Genomic DNA, 12,164 nt, shown 5'->3' on the forward strand with positions numbered 1-12,164 from the left:
AATGGTCTACTGCAGAAAATACAGAATGGGAGATCAATTTTTCTCTTTTACTTCACCTTAAAAATGTCCTCCCTTAAATTCTTCAGTTTTCCATGTACCTAAAGGGGGATGTTGGATCCCATTCCCTCTGCCTTCTAAAACAAGCTTGATTATTTCCACCATATTAACATATTTTAAATTTTATCAGAAATTAAGTTGTCTGATGAGTTTAATATTGCTGTTAATGATTTATTAAATTATCATTTTAAAAAATTCTAGGCTAGGAGTGGTGGCTCCTGCCTCTAATCCTAGCACTTTGGGAGGCTGAGGTGGGAGGATCATTTGAGACCCGGAGTTCAAGACCAGCCTGGGCAACATAGTGAGACCCTGTGTCTATAAAAAATTTCAAGGCCGGGCACGGTGGCTCATGCCTATAATCCTAGCACTTTGGGAGGCTGAGGCGGGTGGATCATGAGGCCAGGAGTTCGAGACCAGCCTGACCAACATGGCAAAACCCTGTCTCTACTACAAATACAAAAATTAGCAAGGTGTGGTGGTATGCGCCTGTAATCCCAGCTACTCAGGAGGCTGAGGCAGGAGAATTGCTTGAACCCAGGAGGCGGAGGTTGCAGTGCGCTGAGATTGTGCCACTGCACTCCAGCCTAGGTGACAGAGCGAGACTCCATCTCAAAAGAAAAGAAAAAAAAAATTAAAAATGAGCTGGGCATGGTGGTACATACCTGTAGTTCCAACTACTTGGGAGGCTGAGGTGGACGGATCTCTTGAGCCCAGGAGGTCAAGGCTGCAGTGAGGGCCGTGATCATGTCATTGCACTCCAGCGTGGGTGACAGAGTAAGACCTTGTTTCAAAAAAACCAAAAAACACAAAACTAACCGTCTCATAAAATATTAAGCATTTAATTTTGTCAGGTTTTTATCCCCCAGTCTTTAGCACTTTCAAGGTATCCAATTAAATTAAAAAATAGACAAAGGGAATTCATAATTTGTATAGAATAGGTCACTGTCCAGGCCACTGTCTAATAATCTTCAAAAAGACCTGAGCTGGCAGATCCCAATAATCTACTTATGTTTGCTTAAAGCAATTTGTTGGATCCTTAACACCTGTTGAGTTAAGCGCTGAAAAGTTAATTGGCAGTGCCTATCTAGGCTGTATTTCCCCAGGCTTTCCTTTTCCTTCTGGCCCTCCCTTCCTTTCTTCTTATCTTTCCCTTCCCTTTTCTCCCTTCTAAAATTTTTATTGAGTCTTTTGGCGGCCAGGCTTTGTACTAAGCACTGGGAATCCACTGGTGGCCAAAATCCTGGCCAGGCCCCTACCCTCTTGGTGCTTTCTGTCTGGTGAGGGGACCATTAATCAAATCACATTCACTAATGGGTGTAGGATTACAAATTGCAGTAGGCACCACTTAGGCCTACAGTACATGGAGGGATCTGGCCTAGTCTGGGATTAGGAAGAGGACAGCTTTTTGGACTGTGAGAGGAAGAATGAGTGGGTAATAAGGCAGCAGAAACGTGTGCAAAGGCCCTGAGGTGCTGGGAACTGTGGTACTCTGGAAACAATGAAAGATAACGTGGCTGGACCAGATAAAACAAAGACAGGGGATGGGGGATGCCTCTGGTGAGCTCAGCAGAGTCAGAGATACATGTCTTGTAAAGATTTTGGCCTTCAACTTAAGAACAAAGGGAAGCCACTAAAGTAAGGAAGAACAAGGGGTGTGAGAACTGTTAATGATCGAGACGTCTTAATTTGTCTCTGCAGGAGCAATGCAGTCATACACGTGGTCTCTAACATACACAGTGACGACGGCTGCTGGGTCCCCAGCTGAGAACTCCCAACAGCTGCCCTGTATGAGGAACACTCATGTGCCTTCTTCCTCCGTCACACACAGGATACCAGTTTATCCCCACAGAGAGGAACATGGGTAGGTAACTTTCCAGGGATGCTGCTGGACTTTTAAAATTTGATCTAAAGAGGATGGGTGCAGCAGCTCACATTCTATAATCCCAGCACTTTGGGAGGCTGAGGTGGGCCTTTAAGTCAGGAGTTCGAGACCAGCCTGGCCAACATGGTGAAACCCTGTCTCTACTAAAAATACAAAAATTAGCCAGGCATGGTGGTGTACACCTATAATCCCTGCTACTTGGGAGGCTGAGGTGGGAGAATCGCTTGAACCTGAGAGGCAGAGGTTGCAGTGACCCGAGATTGCACCACTGAACTCCAGCCTGGGTGACAGAGCAAAACTCCGTCTCAAAAAAAAAAAAAAAAAAAAAAAAGATCTAAAGAGGGGTTTCCCTAACAGCTATTTCCTCAAAGAACAGGAAGGGTGCTACCCTTTGCTGAGTTCCCACAATATCGTGAGCACTGTACTGTGTAATCCCCACAACCACCAGGGTAGGTAGGTAGGTAAGAAGGTGTTAGTGACCCCATTTTAGATGAGGAAATTGAAACTTGGTTCTCTTCAGTTCCCCACGGTCACAGAGCTGGCACACGGTGGGACCCTAACTGAGCACGTCTGACTCCAAAGCCCGTGTTCCTCCCTCTTCACTCCTTTAACGCCTCAGCTGAAAACCCCTTTCAGCAGTTCTCCTGGCTGGCTCTTTGTACAAATTGCAGACTTACAGAGCGTCATCTTAGGTTCAAGTCTTCTACGATTCTACTTAGAGAAGGGCTTCCTCACCTGAGGGCTGGAGGTCCCTTTAGGGCTGCAGTTATTCATGAGGTTCAGGGGATTCCCCATAGGTTCTAGCGGTGCTTTATGCCCTGGAAAAATGCATCATTTGTTTTGCCCATACGTATATATTTTTCAAATGTGTGGAGTGATGTTGCTGTGATGAATGAACTACAAATCCATACAAAAGTGTTACTTGAATCCTCGTAGTTCTTTGCCATTATGCATTGTCTTTATCAAAAGACACTAACCTTTCAATGTCTAATGAGCAGTGATCTGAAAAGCACTTAGGATATTAAAAAGAGATCCTGACCGGGCAGAGTAGCTCACACCTGTAATCCCAGCACTTTGGGAGGTCAAGGTGGGTGGATCACTTGTGGTCAAGAGTTTGAGACCAGACTGGCCAACATGATGAAACCCTGTCTCCCTACTAAAAATACAAAAATGGGGCAGGCACGGTGGCTCATGCCTGTAGTCCCAGCACTTTGGGAGGCCGAGGCGGGTGGATCACGAGATCAGGAGGTCGAAATCATCCTGGCCAACATGGTGAAACCCTATCTTCACTGAAAATACAAAAATTAGCTGGATGTAGTGGCACGTGCCTATAGTCCCAGCTACTCAGGAGGCTGAGGCAGGAGAATCGCTTGAACCCAGGAGGCAGAGATTGCAGTGAGCCGAAATTGCGCCACTGCACTCCAGCCTGGCGACAGAGGGAGACTCCATCTCAAAAAAACAAAAAAAAAGAAAAATAGATGGGCGGGGTGGACAAGCGCCTGTAGCCCCAGCAACCAAGAAAACGGGGGAGGATAATTGGTTGTGCCAGGGGGGTGCAGGTAGGAGAAAGCCGGCCAAGGCACCACACCCCCCAGACGGGGAAAAAGAGCAATACTCCATTCCAAAAAAAAAAAAAAAGAGAGAGAGAGAGAGAGAGAGAGAGATCCTACCATGTGGTGCAGTGGGCCTGACCACTCCCAGGCCAGGTTCCAACAGACCAGTTGTGGGGGACACGAGAGGAGGAGGGGGAGGACCTCTCAGGTCCCTTCCACAGTTGGCCCAGCATAGTGCAGCACAGCGGTGACCTGACAGTGTGCACAGGCCTGGATGTTGGTGTACTTTTCCATAGGTTCAAGTGCTCCCAAGCAGTCAATTGGGCAGCCATTATTTTCTCAGGAGGCCTTTGAGAGTATTTCCACACATTTAGAATAGACTCTGAAAACCCTGTTTCAGAGAGATTTTTGATTCAGCAGAAATAGCAGAAAAAATACTCACATGGTCATAGGTCAGCATCTTTGCTATAAAGATGTTACTAAGAAGAACAGTGATAATAATAGGCTATGTCTACACAGGCCTTTCTGGTTTATAGAGTGTGTTCACACATATGATCCTCGGAATGACCGTGCACAGTATTTTTATGGATGTGAGAAACAGGGTCGTGAAAGTCACAGCTAGAAAGAGGTGGAGTCTGGCTTAGAACCGAGGTCTTTGATGCCTGTTTGACCACGCCATGGTGTTATCCCCCCAGGAGACAGCTTACAGAAACCCACTATATCCTTCCCCATGATGTGTAAGCAGAGGCCTGAGTGATATAAAAACATAAATCTCACAGTGGTTTCTTTTTTGTTATCCCTATTTGATTCCAGGATACAATCGGGCTTTTAAACACAGCAGGAGTAGAGGTTTCCATCATTAATGATGTTTGGCTCAGGGCTAGATTTCATCTCTGAACGCTGGCTGGGGGAAGGGAGGTATGTTCTAGGTGTTGAGGGAGAAGGAAAATCAGCCTGGGGTTTTAAGTTAACCATAACAAGGCCACAAAAGTGGAAATGGTAAGAATCAAAAGGAAGAGGCCAGACACGATAGCTCATGCCTGTAATCCCAGCACTTTGGGAGGCCAGGGTGGGTGGATCACCTGATGTCAGGAATTTGAGACCAGCCTGGTCAACATGGTGAAACCCCATCTCTACTAAAAATACAAAAATTAGCCAGGCGTGGTGGTGCACACCTGTAATCCCAGCTACTCAGGAGGCTGAAGCAGGAGAATCATTTGAACCCAGGAGGCGGAGGTTGCAGTGAGCCAAGATCATGCCACTGCATTCCAGTCTGGGCAACAGAATGAGACTCTGATTCAAAAAAAAAGACGAAAGAATGAAAAATGGGGTTGGGGGGTGAAGGGGGAAGAAAAGAGAGAAAAAAAGAAAAAGGAAAAAAATAGATGAGGTTTTTAAAAAGGTGTCAAACTGATCTGTTCTTGCTATTACTCACACTATTCAATGTGCTTGATGCATTTTAGATACACGGGAAGCTATAACTATGGGAGCTATGGCAACCAGCATCCTCACCCCATGCAGAGCCAGTATCCGGCCCTCCCTCATGACACAGCCATCTCCGGGCCACTCCACTATGCCCCTTACCACAGGAGCTCTGCACAGGTGAGTCAGTGGTCCTGGTTTCTTGCCCAGATCTTGGTATACTTGGTGCCAAATCTGGTTAACACAGTTCATAAACTGTTATGCATGCTGTGTGTGCAGCGTGTATGTCCCCAAGGAGAGGACAGTCTTTTCATCAGCGTCATTTCTGGCCTCCAATGGCTGGCCCACAGTGGGTGCTCGGCCAGCGTTCATGCTCCATTTGCTCTCACACGCCTGGTTGCTAAACAGTTTGTTTTCCATTCTATCCTCTCTTTGACTTCTTCATGCCAAGATCTAATCGGCCGCATGTCTGCTGCCCTTTTTCGGGCAGCTACCCTCACCCTGGGCCTTGGGTCTTCTTTCCCATCACCACTCTCCTGGTGCAGACCCTCATGGAGTCTTGTCAGGACTGGTCTCTCAACATCATTCTAACTGGTCTCATGGTGTCCCGTGTCTGCTCTTTTCATCCAGCCCACACACGTAATCTTAAGCGGAAGAATCCTCCTGAAATGGATCCCTTTTCAAATCACTCTCAGGCCCTATACCTCCTTGGGCTCCGCACTGTCTAATAAGCCAAACCAGCCCTCCGTGGTCTGTAGGGAATGGACAGGCCATTGCACCTGGCTGCATTTGGAAAACCACCGCTGGACACTCTACCTGTCTAACACTTTCCTGTGCATTGCTCTGATCCACTTGCCAGTTCCACTCTGCGTCCTAAGTATCTCTGCATGCCCTCTGTCTCAGCTCAGGCCTTTATCATATCCAACCTAGATGAAGACAGAAGCCTTCCTGATGGTCTCTATGCCTCTAACAAGTGCCCCATCTCTGGTTCATCCCCTAACTGCAGCTAGAGGAGTCTTCCGGAAAAAAAAAACCCAACTGACCATGACACTTTAGCTGTCTTTGGCACATCATCGCCTTCCAGGTCAAGTTCAATTCCTTAGTATGTCTCTTAAGACTCGTTACCTTTTTGGCCTACTCACCAACTCCTTCCCTCCCCCCAGCCATGCCAGCCCTCATGTGGTTGTCTTGGATGTGCCGAGTTCCTCCGTGTCTTTGTAGATATTGTTTCCTCTGGCTGGGTGTCTCTTCCCCAGTTTCTTCTGCTGGGCATTCATGACAAGCATCTTGCTGTCTTTGTGGCATTCCTGAAAGTACCCCCTTGCTTCCTCCAGGACCTTATTAGGTGCCACTCCCTGGGTTTCCTCTCTCAGTAGCATTTCTCACACCCTGTTATCATCACCAACTTTCCTGTTTGACACGCACAGAGACCCTAAGCTCCCTGAAGGCAAAGATTAAGTCCAGTATCCTCAGGTCACAGCACTTGGCACCTACAGAAAGAGGAGCTACCTTCTCCTGAACATGTGCTGTGTGCCAGGCTCTGCGCTGAGCACTCTCCACACCCCCTGGATAACCCCTGCAGAAGAGGAAGTGAGACTCACAGTAACCTGCCTGAGGAGTTGAACCCAGGAGCTGTGACTCCTGTCCAGGCTCTCAGGCACCACCCCCTGCCGCCTTTCAGATGCAGGCATTCACTAAGTGTACACTGAGCAGATGAGTACATGGGAGGTGGCGTCAGCATGAACAATAGTACGGTGTGCTGAGCATGCTCACTCTATTCTGCAGGCACAGGAAGCTAGGGAGTGGTAAGATCAGAGCTATGATTAACAAGAGAGCTCTCAGGACCCCCACAGAATGAACCAAGAAGGGGGGGCTGGTGGAGGCAGGGGGCTCTGCTCCAAAGCACTTGTAGAAGTTTAGGAATGAGATGGCAGGACTGACGCTAGCGTGGAGGCTGTAATTACATCAGCTGTTAGCACACAGACTCGTCTCTGAGGGAAGGCACCAAGGAGAACGTTTCCACAACACGTGGCACTCTGGGCAAACAGGTGTTTGTTTTGATTTCCATCTGTAGTACCAAGGGGAGCCCTGGTTTAATCCCCAGACAAGCCAAGAAGTTGATTCCACTAAATCATCACCTGGGGCATTCATTATAGGTTTCCAACTGCGTCACACAGAGATGCCAGCTCCTTAGGAGCTCCCTCTCTTGGGAGCACTCTGTGCTCCTCACTGTGATCCACTGCGTGACTGAGAACGGCTGCAACAGCCTAGATCACTCCACACACTCCAAGCATCTCATTCATTCATTCATTTCTCAAATGGCTCCTGGGTAACTACTATGTGCAAGCACTGCACTAGCCACTGGGAGCACAGTGAGAAGGAGACAGAGCATGCCTGCTTTGGTAGAGCTTATGCTCCAGTGGGAGACAGCATCATCAAGCCACAACTCCGGGCACTGTCTTCCCTCCTTCTTCACTTCCTCATTCCCCCTCATGAAATGGCAGAGGCTGGTTTTCTGGGGTGATATTTTTAAAGCCATTGCCACAAAAAGAAGCCAAGGTCTCCTCAAGGCCCATGAGGTCCTGCTCTGGAAGCCACAACAGTCCCCAACTGGAACACTGTCATTTAACAGCTGGTCTTAATAGAATGGCCCAAGGACAAGCGAAAGCCCATGGAAGGGCCCTTTTAATCCAGACAAGGTGTGACAGTCCAAAGGGTCCTAGGCCAGGCTCTTTGCCACCATGCCTTGTGACTCTTAGACAAGTGCCTCTAACACTTCCCTCAACACACACACACACACTCCACACTTTGTGGTTTATGCCTTAGTCTCCACCTGTAAAATAGGGTGGAGAGAAATTAATTACATCAGTCTCTACCTAGGTTGATGAGTGAGGTCAGTGTTCAAAACGTACCTCTCTGGGGGAAGGTACTGTCTAAAGACAAAGTATCCTTTGTTTTGTTTTCATTAACATTTATTCAGAGCACTGTTCTAGGCATATTTAAATATACAGACTCAATTGCCATAACAACCTTGGGAAGAAGGCATTTTTGGAGATAGGATCTCACTCTGTCACCCAGGCTGGAGTGCAGCTGTGCAATCTTGGCTCATTGCAACATCCACCTTCTGGGCTCAACTGATCCTCCCACCTCAGTCTCCCAAGTACCTGGGACTATAGGCGCGCACCACCAAGCCCAGCTGATTTTTGTGTTTTTGTAGAGACAAAGTCTCGCCATGTTGACCAGGCATGTCTCGAACTCCTGGGCTCAAGTGATCCTCCTGCCTCGGCCTCCCAAAGTGCCAGGGCTACAGGCGTGAACCACTGCACCTAGCCTTTACCCTCAGTTTTTAAACATAAGTAGACTGCCTCAGAAGGTAATGCGCCCCAGGCCATGCATCCAGTAAGGGACAAAGCAGACTCAAATGCAAATCCTCCAGCTCTCAATCCCAATGCTAAACCAGTGGTACTGAATACTACTGTTTTGGAGAGTGGAAGGTAAATTCAAGAGGTTACTGCTGCTATTCTCAGTAAGTTTCAAGTTGCCAAAGAGAAGCACATACCCCAAGATAACCTTCTTTCTTTCCTTTATTGGTTCTTTGGTTTAAGGTTGAGCATAGAGAAAATCCACTGCAGGGCTAATTAGTTTTAGCTTTCCAGAGCAGGGGTCAAGCTGTTCCAATTCTGAGTAACTGAATATCACAATTCACTACATCAGACTCACCAGGGAAAAGGACAGTCTGAATTGGAAGAAAAATTGCAAGTATGCAATATGGTTGGAGAAATGCAATTGGTCATCAGCACAAAAGTAACTGAAACTACTGCAAATAAATGCCAGCTAGGTTTCCTTAGAGGGCTGATACATCTGTCAAGCACAGTAATTATAGGGGTCCCAGCATTTATATGCTCAAAATAATTTTAAGTCATTTATTTTCAAAATAGAATATGTGTATGCCCTTATTTACACTACGTATTTGTATAACACATACTTTCTTCCTGGGTAATACAAAGGTAAGCCTCCCAGCCCTGCTTAGATTCTTATAACTTCTGACTTAGTCCAGATGAATGAGGTTTCACAGTGTAAGGTTTGAATTATTTTGGAAAAACATTGCAACTGTGCTGCACTTGTTCACATCAAAGTAAGCTGCCTCTTTCCAGGTTCTCCATTCCCAGGTCCAACCGAAAGGAGAAAATAAACCAGACCAAGTACATAGCTACAAAATCTTTCTGAGCCTCATTCAATACATGTTCATAGAACCTCTACCCCGTCAAGCAGCCATAGTGGAACTGGGGCCCTTGAGCTCAAAAGCCATTTGATCACACTTAGACTGGAAAGCTCTCCGTTATTTATCATCTGAAAGGCAGAGGCCAAGCCTTATCAGCTAATTACCGCCTCTCACAGAATCTCCAGCAGTCTGGCCCAAACCAACCCAGGACCACTGGGTGCTACAAAGTTTGCTTAGGGCACTGTACTTCGGGTTGGCGTCTTGGGCCAAAAAGCAAAAAAAAAAAAAAAAAAAAAACATCAATCAATGATAGTGTTGTAAGATCTCTGACTGTAGAGCCAGGCTCCCTGGGTTCAAATCCCAGCTTTGCCTCCAATTAGCCCTGTGCCTCAATTTTCTCATCTGATGGTATCTATTTCATAGGGTTGTAGTAAGGGTCAAGTGAGTTAGTAGAGGTCAGAACAGGGCCTGGCTCATAGTTAACCCATTTTATTATTATCCTTTGTAACACCACAGTTATCATATTTAGGGTAATTTTATAATTAAGATCTGTCTCCCTCACTGTACTAGCTCTGTGATAGCAAGCACCAAGTCCTTTTTCTCTCCCCATTATATTCCCATGGCCTAGCACCGAGCTTGGCCCTCAATGAGTGCTCAGTAAATACTTGTCAATGAAACGAATGAATGACTGGTACGAAGTTGCTGTGTGATTGCAGTAGATCATTTCCCTTCTCTTGACCTTAATTATTTCACCTGTAAAACCAGAGGTAGAACCAGATAGTTAGTCACTAAGGCTTTTCCTACCATTAATGGACCATGACCCTATTATTCTAAAAATAACATTAATAACAGCTGACACATTTTGAAAACTTACTACACAGGAGTTCTAAGTGTTTCACATGTAATAACTTAACTAATCCTCACTTTAAAACCTCAGCAGCAGGGGGACGGTGGCTCACACTTGTAATCTCAGCACTCTGGGAGGCTGGGAGCCCAGGAATTCCAGTAGGGGGGCCGTTTGAGCCCAGAAGTTCGAGATCAGCCTGGGCAATGTAGTGAGACCTCATCTCCACAAAAAATTTAAAAATTATCTGGGAGTGGTGGCACACACCGGTAGTCCCAGCTACTTGGGAGGCTCAGGTGGGAGGATCACTTAAGCCTGGGAGGCACAGGTTGCAATGAGCTGAGATCACCCCACTGCACTCCAGCCTGGGTGACAGGGCAAGACTCTGTCTCAAAAAAAAAAAAAGCTGAGCAGATGTGGACTGTCTGACAAAGAATTTTTGGGAGCTACATCCTTCTCCAGAAGAGGCTAAGAGAAGAGGCTAAGAGGCTAGGGGTGAGCCCTCTGGCAGTCCTTTGGTGCAGTGAGAGCTGCCTTTCATAGGAAAACAGTTTGTGCTCCTGACTGGACCACCTTTCACCCCTTGTTCAAGTAGCAGCTCATTTGGTAAGGGGTCAGGAATAAAGGGCTCTTTCTTCCCTCTCCATGTGTAGGAAAGTCAACCCTTGGTGTGGAGAGTCATTTCTCAAAATAGATCTTCCTAATATGGTTCCAAAGAGACAAGAGTCAATCATAGCTGAGATGGGCTTATGCCATAGGCATCTGATGAACGTTGGACTGTGTGTGCAGGCACACACATGTGCACACAGGCACCCCTCATACACTCCTCTCAAGGGGTGGTAAACTGGTGACTTATGTCCTTTTTAAAATCAGTAGCAACAGCATATGACTTAATCCAGAGAATAGTAACTTCCTGTTACGGGCCCTCAACAAAAAGTGCCTTATTCCAGACAGAGATCTCTGGGCCCCGGAGTTTGTGCCCAGCATGTTTAAGGACCCTGCATGGAACCGGATGTAAAGTGTAAGAGGTGAGGCGGGTGCCATGGGCCAGCCTCTGCCACTCCCACCAGACTAAATAGAAGCTTCATTGGTCATGTTAATGACCAAGCCAAGGCAGTGAGCACTTCAGCTAACTGGCCTTTCAATGGTCTCTTCACTACAGGGAAAACGAGTCACTGACTCATTTGCAATTAGCTGACCTAACAGGACAGAATTTTCCATGCTGGGTTCTGTGGTAACAGAATTTTATTGTCACATTAGAGATATTTTGAGCCAGTCTTGTTTCCAGGCAATTACTCTTTTGAGTGTATGACACAACTTCTGAGCACAGCTGTGTCGAGGGTCCTTGACTAGGCACAAAAGCCACACTCTCGGGTTCTGTGGGAAAGAGCCCAAGTCCATTCTGTGATGTTTTACCTACATGAGCCAAGGCAAGGCGGACTCTGTCGGAACCAGCAAGCTGAGGCTAGGTGAGACTTCTAAGGCCCCAGAGCTCTGTCGGGGAAGAGGGAGCTTAGAGAAGGAAGAGGAGCAGAGGGATTAAAGTCTAATGGGCTGGCCTCCAAAAAGGGAGTGCTCTCCTGCTCCTGGGTAACTTGGCAGTGGCAGGTCAGCCTCCTTTGGGACGGTCATATCAATGTGGGGAAAGCATGCTCCCCAACTGGGTTTCTATGCCAGCTCTTCCACTAGCTTGCTGTGTGACTTTGGGCAGGACACGTGATCTCATGGGGCCTGGCTTTCTCATCTGTACAACATGGAGTTGGATCACAGGATTCCTAAAATTCGTTCTAGTAGTAATGTCCCAATGTTCATTTGTCAACTATTATTTAGCACCTGCTAGGTGCTAGGCACCATGCCAGATGTTGGGAACATGGTGTTGAACACAGCAAAGCCCCATCAGGAGCATATGAATATAAGCCAAAAGAAAGACCTAGCTAGCTGCCAGGCAGGATGGTAAGGCCCCGGCCCAAGAGGCACAGGCTGGCGTGTTTAGGTTCTTGAGATAGGATTCCGGAAAAGTCTCTCTGAGGAGGTGACATTTAAGCTGAGATCTAAAGAATGACAAAATGGCAGGTATGGCAGGAACCAGGGGTAGGGGTGGTAGAGAAGGTTCTAGGTAGAAGGAACAGGTAGGACAGAATTCCCTGAGTTGGAACCAGCTTGGCATGCCATGGGACCAGAAGG

At 47.1% G+C, this 12,164-nt stretch overlaps 1 protein-coding gene and 1 long non-coding RNA gene across 4 annotated transcripts in view; one reads left to right on the forward strand and one right to left on the reverse strand.

Annotated features, from left to right (window-relative positions):
* The window catches only part of LOC111528398, a 275,213-nt gene that overhangs the window by 247,510 nt on the left and 15,539 nt on the right, over positions 1–12,164 (reverse strand). The gene's annotated exons all lie outside the window — the stretch shown is intronic.
* Positions 1–12,164, forward strand: part of RFX4 (regulatory factor X4) — a 179,150-nt gene that overhangs the window by 163,516 nt on the left and 3,470 nt on the right. For all 3 annotated transcript variants that reach the window (XM_023194451.3, XM_023194372.3, XM_023194531.2), the window contains 2 exons: positions 1,756–1,918; positions 4,956–5,094. In XM_023194451.3, coding sequence (XP_023050219.1) covers positions 1,756–1,918; positions 4,956–5,094 — 302 coding nt within the window. The remainder of the gene's footprint in view (positions 1–1,755; positions 1,919–4,955; positions 5,095–12,164) is intronic.

Source organism: Piliocolobus tephrosceles, chromosome 10, assembly GCF_002776525.5.
Source record: "Piliocolobus tephrosceles isolate RC106 chromosome 10, ASM277652v3, whole genome shotgun sequence".
NCBI lineage: Eukaryota > Metazoa > Chordata > Mammalia > Primates > Cercopithecidae > Piliocolobus > Piliocolobus tephrosceles.